Source organism: Helicoverpa armigera, chromosome 23 (assembly GCF_030705265.1).
Source record: "Helicoverpa armigera isolate CAAS_96S chromosome 23, ASM3070526v1, whole genome shotgun sequence".
In the NCBI taxonomy this organism is placed as follows: domain Eukaryota; kingdom Metazoa; phylum Arthropoda; class Insecta; order Lepidoptera; family Noctuidae; genus Helicoverpa; species Helicoverpa armigera.
In genome coordinates this window covers 3597742-3613557 of record NC_087142.1, presented here as the reverse complement: position 1 = coordinate 3613557, position 15816 = coordinate 3597742, and the positions used below count along the sequence as shown (strand labels likewise).

At 36.9% G+C, this 15816-nt stretch overlaps 2 protein-coding genes across 3 annotated transcripts; one reads left to right on the top strand and one right to left on the bottom strand.

Moving 5' to 3' along the window:
- Positions 1-1067: 1067 nt before the first annotated feature.
- LOC110376815 (uncharacterized protein) lies at positions 1068-4114 on the bottom strand. The gene is made up of 8 exons (XM_049837610.2): positions 3807-4114; positions 3614-3686; positions 3287-3522; positions 2764-3002; positions 2551-2674; positions 2191-2332; positions 1659-1796; positions 1068-1268 (listed from the first exon to the last, which is right to left on the bottom strand). The coding sequence occupies exons 1-8, from the start codon at positions 3986-3988 to the stop codon at positions 1113-1115; spliced, it is 1290 nt and encodes a 429-aa protein (XP_049693567.2). The 5' UTR covers positions 3989-4114; the 3' UTR covers positions 1068-1112.
- Positions 4115-4855: 741 nt separating this feature from the next.
- On the top strand, positions 4856-15084 carry LOC110376801 (uncharacterized). Of its 2 annotated transcripts, none has more exons than XM_021335402.3 (4): positions 4856-5154; positions 6041-6933; positions 9007-9249; positions 13776-15084. In XM_021335402.3, the coding sequence occupies exons 1-4, from the start codon at positions 5139-5141 to the stop codon at positions 14091-14093; spliced, it is 1470 nt and encodes a 489-aa protein (XP_021191077.3). In that variant the 5' UTR covers positions 4856-5138; the 3' UTR covers positions 14094-15084. The 2 variants fall into 2 exon arrangements, with proteins under 2 accessions (XP_021191077.3, XP_021191078.3); XM_021335403.3 differs by having other exon boundaries at positions 4856-5600.
- The last annotated feature ends 732 nt before the right edge of the window (positions 15085-15816 follow it).

Below are 15816 nucleotides of genomic sequence, written 5' to 3'. Positions count from 1 at the left end.
AAAACTAATCCCTACACAGTCACGTTGTGTCGTACCTGTTACGAAACTGTTGCGACTTGTTACATCTTTATCATATCTGCGACCAAAAATGGCTGTATGGGCACTGGCTAGTAAAATCTTTCTGTAATTTCTCCAATTAAATCATTTGCCCTGTGAGTAATTCTCATATAACTTCGTAATAGGCCAAATAATATATCATCATAGTCATCATCTTCTTGCCCTGTTCCCAAGTCTTTTTCTTCCATTCCTCTCTGTCAGACTTCATACTTACATCCACTTCCTTCTGCTTCATGTCCTCTTTCAGGCAATCAATCCATCTTTTCCTCGGTCTACCTCTGCCTCTCCATCCTTCCACATTCACACTTAGCACACTCTTTGTAGCATGATTATAAAGCTGAAGAGTTTGTTTGTTTGTTTGAACGCACTAATCTCAGGAATCCGATTTGAACAATTATTTCAGTGTTAGATAGCCCATTTATCTAGAAAATCGAGTACTGCGCGCACGATGTGCACAGCCTAGGAGCACTGTTCGGAAGGTACAATATCCCCGTGTGACATCGGCTTTACTTTACCCAGGTACGGGAAGTCATTCCCTCGGAACGCGAGTAAAACCAGGTTAAACGGTTAAAAGCGAAATACTACACACTGATAAATTACGAAATCTCAGAAACTATAAACTCCTACAAACTTGAAGGGAGGTAGGTTCTTTATATAGGGAAGACATGCATTAAGGAAGGATTTTACCAAAATCTATTATTTATGGGGTTAAACGGGGGGTTGATAGAAGTCCTGTTTTAGAATTAAAATTTTAGAATATACATACATAGGGTACCTAGTTTTGGACGTTGTAACGACGTTAATTCAAAACTACCGTTTGAACTTAAAATTAATAAGTCAAGGACGAACATCTAAATAAGCAAAAGCGGCAAAAGGGTAATGTTTGGACCCCTGGGATCTGTCTACCTACAGCCTGGCCAGCGGGTGACACCCTCATGGTCGACGTGGGTAGCGGGGGTAATTGCAGATGGACTGGCATTTTATACGTAAGTATAATAAAAGATTTATAATTATAATACAATAATATATTAATTTAATTATGTATGTATTGCTTATCAGAAAAATACATGAGAGTAATCTTTTTGTCTTTCTGTAGGAATAATAAGATTGAAGTTCAATGTACCCACTCCCCTATCCACTGCAGTCACCAACTGGTGCGCGTCAAATTCTAAACTATATACAGGTGATGTTCTTCTTTGCGTAAAATACATCTGGAAAGAATAACAAATGATTTAATTAATAGCTGAACCCAAGGAGTAGGGAAGAATAAGCGGAGATGGCATAATGCACGTAGGTCAAATTCGTACGGCGGCCACGAAAAAAACGATCAGGTACAAGTGAAAAAACGACGCGTTCGTGTTCTCTGAAGACTTCTGTGAACGTTTTTTTTTTTAATGGGCGGGTTTCAAAGTGCTTTTAAGAGCGGACACAGTAACGTTCCTCGTCCCCCGCATAGCCGCATTTTGGCGCGCTACTTTTTTTACTACTACTACTTTTTTATGGCATCTCCACTAGTCATTTTATTCTCCATGGCCTAAACCAATTTTATTAATTAGCATAATATTATAAACATGCTATTTTAAGGAGGGCAAAAGACCAACCTGAACATGATTATTTTGATTGCGTGAATCAAATAGCACGCAACGTGAATATTCCGCCGATCCCACTACAATAGCATTATGACCATCAGATTTCACACAGTAAAGTGTTGATTGAAAAGGATCTCTTGTGCTGTAGATCTGAAAATAAAATATTGTGTATTAGTAGAGTGCATCTCTTTTTATACACTATCTATAAATATTATTTATTACACATAACAAAATAAATATAAGGAAGTGCTCAGTCTTATTAGAATCTAATAAAACTATCTAATAAATAGGTAGTGCAAAACTGCAACATTTTTTTTAAATGCTTCATCATCATCATCATCATCAGCCTATCGCAGTCCACTGCTGGACATAGGCCTCTCCAAGTGCACGCCACTGAGATCGATTTTCGGCTTCTCGCATCCAGCTCCTGCCAGCCGTCTCGCAAGTCATCCCTCCACCGTGCCTGAGGACGCACGGTGGAGTGAAACGCTTGCTCTAATATTAATAGAAGATTTAAATTCAAGAAATATAAAGGAGACTGTACCATTTCTTTCGTCCTTATATCAATCATTTCCAGCAGCCCTGAGTGAGTGACATATACTATAGTGTTTTCATCATGCCACTGTATGTCACGCACTGCTTGTTTGCGATTATTTGTAGCATCTGCCGTTACCAGGAATCTGGGGCTGGAATAATACATACTTTCATTTAAAATAATACCTAAATATTACTTCTATAGTGTTGGTAGAAATAAACTTTTCTACTTTATAAATGTGATTTTGTATCATCCTTTAACCCAGTATAGTATATTACAGTACAATGTAAGCCAGAGATATGCCAGACATGAACGATTTTCTATTGTTTTATAATTAGTTAAAAGTATGTTAACAAAATGTGTCCTTACCTATTGACATCAAGCACTAGGGGCTTACTATTTCCATTGAGACCTATCGCTAATTTATCTGCTGCATTATTTAGCGCCATGCATTTTGTGCCAGCATTTTTATACACAGATATATTTAGTACATCTGAAATTAAAAAAAAAAACTGATAAAATTATTGTGTGAATTAGCCACGCTTTGAAATAAGGTTGTATATGTAAAATAGAAAGACATACTCAAATCACTGCCTTTATGGATGAATGTTTTGTTTTCACTATTGTCTTTTCTTAAACTGCAGAATTGTATGCTAGCACACTGAGTGGATCCTGTTATAAGCATCAATTGATTTCTCCCGTCTATTAGCTCAACCGCTGAGACTTCCACATTGCCATTATCGTGACAGTCTTGTATGTGATACTGTAGCCATGGCCTCCTTCTTATATTGTTGACTTTGTATATTGCTGTACAGCCATCTCTGAAAATTGAGATATATTTTTCATTAAGCTTGTAAGAGGATACCATTATTAATTTAATTGAATTACAATATTGTACAAAAGTGCCTAACAATTAATTAGAAAGGAATTCACCTATACTAATTTAATAAAGAGAAAACCTTTTTATTATTTAAACCTTTAGCTCCAAAACTACTAAACCAATTTGAAAAATTCTTTCACTTTTGGAAAGTTATTTTACAATATGGACAGCAGTTGCTACGGGACAAAAGTGAAGCTGCGGGAAAACAGCAAGTGTAATACAAACCTATTACCGCAAACCATAAAATTGTTCCGCAATACAAATCGAGAGATGTCATTAGTTCTCACATCACTCCTCTTTATCTTGGGCACCTCTAATTTCCATAGATCCTCTTTATAATTCAGTGTACCATACTTATTTGTAGCATATGAATAAAGTTCCGACCCCATGGATACCACTAAAACTTCTGAGTTGGGAAATATTAACCATGGCATGTAGTTGGTGTAGTGGTGAACTATCATCTGTGGAGAGCAATATTTAATTATGTAGTAATAACTTTTTACAACGTTAAACTTATTTATGTCAATCTAGGAAAAACATGTTTGTCTTTACTTTCGTTTTGTAAAAGCCTTTGCACCAGTTATGGGACGTTCTGCATCGATTATACCATAATTCTTGTGCTGAACTGAAATATATTAAATACATTATTTATTTACTACACATGTACATATGTGTCTAACATAGTAGTATCTAATGTTGACAGTATTATCAGGAATGTACTAAGAGTTATGATTTCCTAGATTACCTGCGGTTTAAGATCATCAATTTGTTTCGGCAATGGGGTCTCCAAATTGTATTATCATGTTTGATCAGATTATGGAACGTCTTACAGGTCAACATTACATTTCGAAGATCTGATAATTTTAACTTCTTAAATATATTAACTAAAACATCGATGGGCAACAACAATATATTATCAGTCGACATTGTACTTGTATCTGTTTACAGACTGTTATTGTTTATTTATTTATAGAGTCATTTTTCCAGATCAGCTGGGACACCAGACCTCAAAACAGACCCCAATTGCAGCATACATGACATTGACACTTGACTTGTGACTACTGACTAAAATGTCAAAAACTATATACACGAAACACAAACAGACAAAAAATAGTCCCACTTGTAGTTTTTTTTCCATTTTTTTTCCAGATTCTACAGGTGTCTACACACCAAAGCCGCTGATGCCGGCGGCACAGCCCGGCGGCCCAACCCGCCGGCCGTATTTTGTACAATCATGCCGCCGGCTTTCATAGAGTATTTGACAATTACTAGACCACCACATGCCGCGGCAGTCGTGCCGCCGGGCTGTGCCGCCGGGTCAGCGGCTTTGGTGTGTAGACCCCATACTGCTTACAAAATACATTAAGACTACTAATTCAATCAGAATGAACATAATCGAAGCAGAATGTATTATCGTGGTAGTGATATTTTATCGTAATTCCAATATTGGTCCAGCCAGGGTCCTGACCCTAAGGTAGTGTGAAAACTGAGGAAGCGGGATCTATATTTTATCAGTCAGGCCAGAAGCCGGAGGCTGCTAATCGCTATCGCTTTCTTCACTCAGTTTTGGGTTTCTAAGTATAATGGTGGTTAATTTAATTTATTTAGTGCTTAGTGGTGCAAGAAGGTCCATTGTGCAATTTCCATCTTCTACACCTATTTTAAAAATCCCCGTCTATGCCTGAAAGTGACAGCAGGATAGAAATATATCTTAATTTCGAGTGTGAAAGAGATGGAACATGCTAACATGAATGGCAGAATTTCCCAATCTATTTACTATACTCTATGGGCAGAATGAATAGGCAAAGGCAATAGAGTAACGTTAAATTAACAACAATTTCCTTTCGAAGGGTCAAGAAAATAATTAAAACCAAACGTAGCAAAATTAAATGTGATATTGTAATTTGTTTACAGTTTGTGTTTATTTTTGATTAGTTCGTTAAGGGAAAATTGATTACGTTAACGCGCAATCTGATGGATTCGTGGCTTTCAAATTGATTTGTTATTGTCTCAACTAAAACGATGTCAAACTAAACCATTGTTCTATGCCTGCACTGCAGAAGTGGCCGTGGCCGTTATGGATTTATTTAAGGGTACGTATTAGCCATTATTTGAGCACTAATAGCTTTATGAGTAGAGTAAGTAGTTGAGCACAGGAGTAACTTGTCCGTAACAATCCTTTGACGCGATTACGTCGAACTCTATCAAGGCCGTCCTGCGCCGTACCTGGCACGCGATACTGAGTTCAGAGTTGGAATCACTGCGGAGTGGTGTGCATTAGTGTTCAGTGGGTGGATCCCAATATCATAATATTTTTATCGCGAGTTGACTAGTGGCTGATTGCGCGGCACTTTATCAAACAATTGCTTACAGACTGCCACAGACAGTTGTAGCCAGTTTGTTTCGATCTTTGTCATCACTAGCCGCATTTGTGTTCGAAATTGCGATTTACGGATTAAGCTAATGTAACAGCCAAAGCCTTGGTGAATACTATGGTGTTATTATTTGTGTTATAAGTGTTTCTAATAAGAATTTAAAAGTAAGTTTTGTGGGTGATTTTTTGCGTAACTTATTTACCATTTTATGTGTTAGTGAATTGTTAAGCTCTATGAGTCATTTCTTGCTAGAATCTTCAAACAAGTTATATGGGGTTTTTTGCCTTAATGTGTTTTAATAACTGGTGTTTCAGTGTAGTTTAAGATTTCTCGACTTGTTTAGAAACATCACCAGTAGGATTAAAATCTGTTAAAATACCTCTTATACTGCAGGGGAGTTGATACAAACAGGTCTCAATAATTTTAATAAATTACAATTTTAATTATGTTAAAATAATAAAGCACCATTGCTAGTCAAGGCTATAGAATTATGAATTATTCACAGAATTAGTTATAATGTTATTTAAGTCTCTTGTGACTCCAACAAATGTATTTTCATCAGAGGATGAGACTGGTTGTCTATAACATTATTGTTTGTTGACAGACATGAAAGGCCCAACTCGGCCAGCTCCAGGCGTCCCTGGCATGGCAAACAGATACTCCCCTGTTACAAACTGGGACAATGACCCTTTTGGTGCAGATGTTTTTGAGCCATCACCACATTTCACACAGAAAAAGAAGCCACCGCCTCGTCCACCACCACCAAAGGTTGCCAAGCAACCGGATGTTCCTGCTAAACCTTCACACTTTATAAGGAAGCCAACAGTTCTCTCTTCCCTATTATCTCGTAAATCTAAAGTAGTAGTGAATCAAAATATTTATACTGCCCAACCAAGTGCAACAGATACAAACAGTGAAGTGGACACTCATAAAATGTTCCCAAAATGTGAGCCAAAGAATGTGCAAACGGGTGCTTTGATAGATCTGTCGTCACCTCCCAGTTCACCCACGTTCACCACAAGGTCCAGCAGTGATGGTTTAAGTGTGGACAGCTTTGGTTCTGATGCCACTACATCTACCAACCACCACAACGCTCATAATGGAGGTAATGCCTCACAAGCTGAGAGTGGTTTTGAGGATGATTTTGATCTATTTCTGAACACGAGGAAACCTGTGCATAAAGAGGACACAATGGATGATTTTACTGCTGTGGATCCATTTTCGCCACAGCCTGCAGTCACCAAACCTCCTTTGAAGAAGAAGCCTACACTGGTTAAGGATAATATTTATGAGGCTGCAAGTAACTTTACGAGCCACGTGTCGGCTCCGATCCTGAAGGGGCCGACAATAATAAGGGCGAAGCCAGCCAGGCCGAAGCCGCCGGACAACTCTGCCTTGCTGAAGACTACGTTTGGAAACAGTTTCCCAGTGACCACGATGACTGTGAACACCACCACGCCTATACAGAAAGTCTCTAATGGATTTGGCGACAGTTTCGTAAGTACCTTACGTCTCCTTGATTTCTCTTTTCCGTAAATAGTAATGAATTCGGTAAACTTTTTGGATTGTTATTTAACGCTATTAGGATTAGATATTTAGCATAGTCTTGGTATATTGTTACACCAGTATTATTTATTAGAATCGAAGTATAATTTTGAAGGTTGTCTGCCTATGAATTGCTGGTCCAATCACAAATTCAAAATGGATGGATTCCTTACTAATATTTGCAACTAAAAGCTACTTGACGAGGTTTTAATTATGCAAAATGAATGAGCACGCCTCTGCTCTAATTCCCGACGAATCATTTACTGATATGATACTGCACTATCATATCTACTGTTAGTCATTGTTAATCACTATTATACCGGAAGAATTAGATAGGAATTTAAGCACGAATGTTAGCTTTTGGAAGTTCAAAGTCTAAAATTCCCAAAAATACATGAGAACAAAGAAATATGAGGCAGGTATCAGGTCGCGGCATTCAAGACCTCAATGAGCGCTAAGCATGCATGCTATTTGTGATCATGACCGTACCATTAATTGAGGTGCTTTAAAATTTGCACGATAATTATCAAAACGTCCGTGAGCCGTTGTTTTAATTGTGAGTTTTCATTAAAACGATATAAAAACAAGTAATGTTGTAATGTGGGTATCTAATCATATCTATTGGTATCGGTTGTGCACATAGCATTCATAATGTCATTAACTTCATTCCGGTGACTAATGTGTATCACCTTAGAATGCTCGCCCACGTCCGATAAACGGTGACCGATTTTTTGTAGGAGAAAAATAGAGCACTGATAGCAATAGTGGTAATTCAGAACGACTTACACAAAATCGGTCCCAATATCTGTCCTACAAAAAGTCTGACATAGGTGTTCAGCCGTACCTATGTATCGGTTGGGCTGTAAGAATAAACAATTGGAATTTGTACCAGCGAATAATATTTATCTGGTTTATAGAATCTGTATGCGATTCCTTACAATATCTACAATACATGCTCCTTAGATAACCAAAACATACATGTTTTATCAATAGATGTATTTATTAAACGACATCCTGATTCTAAAAGGCATGCTCTTTGATGATTCACACTTTCGATGACTGTGGAAATTTCGTCGCTTTTGAATGCCTTATTTTCGTATTAAAATAATCAATAAAAAACATGGCACTCAAACATCTCACGTTGTGTTATCACCTATAGATTTGTTTGACTAAGGAAAAAGATAATGTCTAGAATTCGTGAATTCTATTTTGGTATCCATGTGTGAAACAAGATTTAACGTTATGCAAATTTGTATTTTATTAAGTCGTTTCCGCCTATTAACAGATGGCGTTGCTTTCTATTGGTAAAAGAATTTTCAGAATCAGTTTCCAGATCCAGAGATCATCCCCTTAAAAGTCACGAACTCACAAAAATTGCCTCTTATAATATTCTTATAAGATGTTATAGAAGACGAATGATTATTCTCAAACAACTTATGGAAACTGTTGATATCATACATATTTTACGATTTATCTCGATAGAAGTAGCATGAGATAATGTTTTATCTAGAATATTGCAGCACATACAGTATTACGCAATGATGATTATATTAAACGCGTCAGAAGTTGTTATTATGATTACTAAACAAACGTTTTACTTAAGATCTATAAAAACATTTAGTAAATCACCTATTAGCAGGTTTAAAAACAAGCGCATTGAATACACGAGGCCTTCTATCTCGCTAATATGCGTGAATCACGCGGGTTTTAACCAAGACTAAACATTTTGGTTGCTTAGGTACACTTCTCAAAGGAAACTGTGTTTTTTTCCCTGCAGATTTTTTGTCTATCTCAGTATTTAATTAACTTATTACTCTGAAAAACATACATTGCCTTCTTAAATTATTACTGAGTTATATGCGGATTTATAATGGCGATAACCTTCAACAACTATACTTATAACTCCATATACAGAAGCGTTAAAATTCATATTAAAATCACATCCGAGGCAAATATGCAACATATAATTTTGACACACATACCGCTTTTATGACTTGACCGAGTTATTTTTGCGATTTGGTGCAGGAAACGAAGTCGCTCGGGTGGGATGATGAAGAATGTTCTCCAGAGAGGGAACCCTCGCCGCCTATGCCGACCATCCCCCCGCCGCCGCCTCCAGCTGATGCTGACGAAGACCTGACTTCGTGGCCAGCTGACATTCCTGACTTCGCGCCTGAACAACTTGCCAACAGTGATGAAGATGAAGAGCCTTACGCCATTGCTCTGTTCGACTACTTCACTGATCATCCAGACGATTTATGCTTTTCGGTAAGTCTGCTTAAGATGATTTACATATTTATTAAGTCGAATTTATTGCCAAATTCTCGTGAGTTGCTAGTTCCTACATTATTATCATAGGATTGTATGCGAACGGCTTTAGATATCGCTGGCTTAGATATCTAGAAGACTCGCGAAAGCAATTTGCTAAATATTAGGTGATTTTACTTTGTTTACATCCCGTGGCATGACGCCAAAACACCTGAGTATTTTTAGAAATTGTTTTGTTGGTGTAAGTATCGCGTCGTTTGGTTTAAAATTCTGTATTTACGAAACAAGTTTAAGGTCGATGTATCAATATTTGTGTTTATACGGGAAATTGTTAACAATTAGTAATGTCCAGGCGACTCAAGAATGCTTTACCGGTGAAAAGTAACTGTCCCAAGTAAATACGTCATTTGTTTTACAATTTAAGTATACAAGTATGTTCTCTGTAAAACTACTTATAATTCACGTCAGATCTGCAAGCCAAACTCAAACCATGTTTGCCGATATAGCCAGCTGATAGAACTTATTGCAACCAATAACCATTACACATATAAATATTTAGAAATCATTTCTAAATGTTTTTTAGTTTTCTAGATGGATTCCTTGAAACATGGCATTCTGTTTTAGAAAGCAATAAAAATAATTTTATTATATCTAATTAGTTGTTAACAAACAGCTAATCATTTAGCTATCCTTTTGTCCACTTGTTAACACAATGAGAAGAGATAAAACAATAAGTACAAAATTATTTACTTTATTACCGATTTGCATTACAAAGACAGCTCTGAAATGACAAATATTCTAGAACATTTGATTTTTGCTCTCTACAAATTAAATGATCACGTACACGTATGCAATCGTTGCGAAAACGTGAAATTTACACAATTTCATACTGTTTGTTGTTTTAATATTAAATCTAAACAAACTGGAACGATATGTGCGCAGTACGACGAAGTATCAAACGAAACGTTAACTCTGCTATTTTGCTGAGCTGGGGATCAGAGTTCCGGTACTAATTTAAGATACAACCGTACAGTCCCACTAGAAGATTATATCAAACGTACGTCCAGTTTGCAAGGAAATCGCAACTAATATACCTTTGTGCCTGATATGGAAAAACTACGTGACATTAATATCCATTTGTATGTCTTTGTTCGTCGACTAGATTATAAGCTCTTTATAACTAGATAATGACGATAAAGTAGTCTGTTGCGTAGATCCTAAGGGTTACTTATAAATAAAGAAGACAAGTAATTAAAGTGATATCTTGGCGAGACTTGTTAAGGTGGGATTTCACTAGTAAGCTGAACTATGCGGCACCGTGACGCATCACAGTTGTGCGCTTAACAAATGCAAGCCCAGTACGAGATCAGCATAAGATTTTTGCAAACTAATGTGCTACATGTCTTTTTTGGTGGAATCCCACCTTAAAGTTCGCTGTGCACTACTTTCGAATTCATACAAGTTGCGTATACATAGTATGAACTGTAGGAGTGGTTTACTGCTAGAAAATCGTTAGGCAACCGTGGAGGGCGTCAATCTGACTTTTATTATATTTTCCAGAATTGAAAGAATACTTATTCCGTTAAAGTTACGTTAGTATAGGTAATTGTGTAAGTGATATAGCAATAGCTATGGTTTTATCATGCAGTTGCTTCACGTATTTGAATGTGGAATGGGTTAATGTCCATGTAAACACAGTTCTGTACCGTTTATTTCTGTTTGGGCGTTGTAATGTTGCAAACACGATGTTCTAGCTATCTTTCGAGCTATTCGAAAATTTGTTATTCTAGTTCCATAACCCAGAAACTGATTTTGAATCCATCACGATGAGTTGACGTGACGTAGTTTTTTGCGTCGAAGAATCAATGAATGAAGGTTTGCTATGTGAATAATAAATAGTTGAACACAAAAGCCTGTGTAACAGATATGTGTCGCTTAAGATAACCATTTGCTTTGTAGCCGATGTTTAGAATTCAAAGGCAGGTCTATAGATGTTACGAGTGCGCACAATGCTAGCCAATTGTTCAAATTTGCAGCGATAATATTTATTGGTTGTTTTTCCGCATTAGCATGTGCATTGCCTTTCCACATAGGAACACATGTACCTAGTGACGTCAGTCAACGCACAATGAACCGCGGTATCCGTTACGTGAAAAACGTGGTTGGTCGCCGGACCGCGTAACTCGCTTTCCGGGAATTCGTTGTTTGGGGCGTATATCGTGTCTGTTTTCAACAATTATTGTTTATTATTATATTTTGAAATCACATGCGTGTTGGCAATTTTATTGATAAAATGTTTTGCATCGAGCGCCGCATTATCACTTTGACAGGAACTTGTTATCGTCGCAACTTCCCTGTAATATCGAGATCGTGTCATATGGTTTTATTAACATCATTATTTTAATGGAATCTCGACACAACACATATTTTAACATCATTCGATTCGGTTGTACAAAGAATTTTTACTATTGTTAACATATTTGTCGTCACGTGTATTCAATAAATTCGCCAGACGATTCAGCAGATAGGCTACCTACGTCAGCTGTGCGCGAAGCCACATGCCGTATGGAAAAATCCAATTAAACCAATTTAGTATATTAAACTGTACCGTAACCGACAAACGTGTATTTAGCAAAACATCCACTCGGCACCAACGTGGAATTAAGCAATGTAGGTTAATGTCAGTCTCATAGAAATCGAGAGATGTCCGATTTTAGGCTGTTATTTAACGGCTGAACAAAATGACATCCTAGTGAAATATGCAAATAATTTTTATAACATTATTTACATACGAAGACACTTTTGTTCTACATATTCTTTTATACTGAGACTCGCTACATTCATGGAACATAGAGCTCCCAATATAGTCCGGTAGAGAGAACGGTCATGGTGTAATCTTACCATAAGTGCCACGCAGTCAACGGATGGGTGGTTGCAATGTATTGTTAGAAGCGCTTCTCAAAGGGACACAGAAGTTTCTTTTTATTTTCTCAGAAAAGTAAACAACAAGACTTATTACAAATATCTACCTTATTGAAACATATTACAAAATTAAAGTCTGGGATTTTTTAGGAAAGTCCGTAAGATAAGTGCTTGCGGTAGTGGAATGAAGTGATGACTTATGAAGGCTCAAAGGTCAACCGACATTACTACTATTAATATACTTAGTGTATTGATGTATTATATCAATACATGCATATATTGTGGACGCTAACCATTATTCTCAGCTCCTCTCCTTTTAACCTTTATTGAAAGATCCGGTTCGATGAACATCTATAAAAAGTAACTAACTGAATAGGTATTGGATTCTAAATAGGTATTAAAAAATTTCGCATGTTTACAAATAATTTCGACGGCAATAAAAAACTTCGCATTTCCGAGACATATTAATAAGATAACATGAGGACACAAATTATCTCTTTTTGTTATGATTATAGTTCGGAACGTCGCAAAAAGTGTAACGGTCGTGAGATTAAAGACTTAACAAGCTTTGTTTGTGTACCTTATATTCTGTGATAAGATATAAATTAGATAATTAATGTGTATCCTCTTATTACATACTATGTAGGTGTGACTAATACACTTCAAACATTTAGGAACTAGCAAAACTCGAGATAAGATACTTTAGATAACGGTTCCATTAATAACTCGTTTGTTTATTAAAACAAGAATAAGATTGGTTCGAAGACATTCTGCGCACATATTTTATGTTGTTTTTTAGTATTTGACATAAATAATGCATATGGGTATAAGTAAATCCCTAGATTCCTCGTTGTTTTTCAATCCTAACTTATCGTTCGGCCATCGTCACGGAGCGTCGCTCTGATTATACAGGGAAAGTTAATTAAATCAATACCTACCGATGTCTTTAACCTGCACAATGCAGTTCGCAAGTGAGAGTACCAATGACAAACACGCAACGTTTCGTAATTATGATGATTAGCGAATCAGAGCGGGTCACGAGTTCAGTTATTATAAATCTTGAAACAATCCGCACGAAGCTAGAACTAAATAATTAATGAGGAATAATGATGACAGAGGTTACTACGCTCCGCTACTCTAGAAGGTCGGATCCTTAATGTAAGGATGTACTATCGCGTGTCTACCATCTTATTGGGTCACTAATTGCGCCAGTACGCACGATCAATTGAATTTCGTCCTTTGATACCGATTGAGCACACCTTGGACAAGACAAGACAGTCGTTAATTGTGTAAAATATATAACTGCGTTGCCACCAATGTCAGCGTCCACTTAAGTGCGCTCAGTTCACATAGTTTTTATTAATTTCTGTTGTTTGTTTGCTTCTTATGAACAACTTGTTGACGTCATAGGTTGTGACGCGTGTTGGCAATGTCTGTTTTCCAACGCACGCACTTGGAGGTCTTTAAAGTCATAGCAAGAAGAATAAAGGACAATTATTTCAATATCGTGTGAAAAATCGACGCTATAATGTCTATTCAGAAATGAGGCTACAATAGATAACTGCGCAGTTCAATGTCTCAATGAGTATAATTGTTATTTCCAGGCCAACTCGAAGATAAAGCTGATTCGGCGAGTGGACCAAGAATGGCTGTGTGGCAGTTTGAGGAATGGCGCCCAGGGTCTGTTTCCTTCCAACTACGTGGAGATTAAGATCCCGCTGCCGAACGAGAGCGCGCCGCCGCCGCCGCTGATCGCCGTCGCCACTGCGCTGTACGACTTCGAAGCCGTGCAGCCCGGAGACCTGAGCTTCCTCACCGGCGACACCATACAGGTCAGGTACAAGATCAACGACGAGTGGTACTTCGGCGAATGCAACGGCCTCAAAGGACAATTCCCCATTAACTATGTTCAAATGAGTTAAACAAGGAGTTCAATTGCGGCCCGTGTCGCTCCTCGTGCGGTTGAGATAAATTGCGAGTAACATGTGATACTGATACATCAAGACTGACGTCTACCATATTGTCGTGATGTCGCTATTTTATACACGGTATTTACATATATATGGCAGGACTACAGTCGATTTTCGATGGATTTGTTTTCCCTTGGTGCAATACGATTATTATGTAAAGGGTAACAATATCCGTCCGGGTTATCGCCAATGAAATTAAAATAAACTTCCAAATACATCCGAGAATGAAGTGTGAGCCATGGATTTGTACAATTATAATGATTTATTTGCGTTTTCGCACTAATGTTGCCATAATAACGTAAGTGCCCGCTTTTGCTGTATTACCATTTCGGGCTTTTATGAAATTAATATATTGAGTAGTAACGTTCCCACGACTGAATGTAAATAATAAGAGCTTGTAAAATAACGTCCCTAAATTAGACAATGTAGATATTATTTGTAATGGTTGTGTAGTCTCTTTTCGATCTGATTATTTGTTTTAATTGATTTGATTATGATTTGTTGTTTTATTGTAAATCAAGATATCAGCAGTGGTACCCGCGGTGCGAGCAAGTGCAATAAGCTTCTATATTGCCAGAGATTGAACTAACACTAGTCGTGTAAACTTGATATTGCAATTCATCGTTGTTCTTGATATTATGCTGATGCAACGTAAAACAAACCCGTTTTGTTTATGAATGTACCTATTAGTTTATATTTAAAATTAAAAACATCGTAAAACCTAGTATTAAAAACTTATGTAGCCCACGGGCGTGAAATTACAGTATATACTTGTCTAGGAGATTCTTTTAGGTGTCAGTTTTGTACATTTTTTATTGTTCTGTTTGTGTCATAATTTTAAGTGTATTATTTGAAGGGACCATAATGTTAAGTGCCTTGAGTATTTACTTATGTGTATATGATGAAGTAATTTATAACAAAATAAATCTAATAATTCCAATTATGTTTTTCGTTTTATTAAAACTTACCTTGTTACCGTTAGAGTCTGATGATAATGATCTGATGATGGTCTAATTCTTTTCATTTCGCGGGACCTCTTTATAAGACAATGTTGAGTATTGGCTGAGCTGAATAGTAGCGAAAACGGAAGGATCTCGAAAGCTTCAAGCTCTCTATAAAAATCTGAAAATAGTATCAAGTCGTAAAGAAAGTCGTTTGTATTCATCACATTTAGTGAAGTTTATTATTATTTGAACAAAAATAATCTATAAGTTCTTAAAATATTTACAATTCCTTAAATTACAACTTACTGTCAACATACCCTGTTCGCTTTTCAACCGTTGCGTTCAACCACTATTAAATAACTAAAACGTGTGGTGGCAAGAGAACATTCCCAGCGATCTACGTTTCAATTAAAATCTTATAATTAGGGATAAGTGTAGCGATGATAAGTCATGTCGGCCCTGCGCGATACTCTCATTCACAACATGTTGAAAAGAGAAAAGAGGGCGGGATTCTCCTAACGTTACATAACATTATATAAGCTAATCTTCTAATAACACAGTCCCAAACATTACCCTAGCATATAGTTTAGACTCGGCTCCACGATATTAACTGTCGCTACTGCTTCGTTCTATCTCCTACTGAACTAATGTGGACATTCAGGTACATAACATACATAAAGCAATATAAAGATACGCTTTAAAAAATTATATAAACGAATATAATGAACGGA

Excerpts from the sequence above, each read along its gene's own strand:
- LOC110376815 (XM_049837610.2), bottom strand. The coding sequence starts at position 3,988 with ATGTCGACTGATAATATATTGTTGTTGCCCATCGATGTTTTAGTTAAT. Across the intron at positions 3,523-3,613 it reads AAGGCTTTTACAAAACGAAA|ATGATAGTTCACCACTACAC; the intron begins GTAAAGACAAAC and ends TGCTCTCCACAG. Across the intron at positions 1,269-1,658 it reads ATCAAAATAATCATGTTCAG|ATGTATTTTACGCAAAGAAG; the intron begins GTTGGTCTTTTG and ends TATTCTTTCCAG.
- LOC110376801 (XM_021335402.3), top strand. Across the intron at positions 6,934-9,006 it reads ATGGATTTGGCGACAGTTTC|GAAACGAAGTCGCTCGGGTG; the intron begins GTAAGTACCTTA and ends GATTTGGTGCAG. Across the intron at positions 9,250-13,775 it reads CAGACGATTTATGCTTTTCG|GCCAACTCGAAGATAAAGCT; the intron begins GTAAGTCTGCTT and ends TGTTATTTCCAG.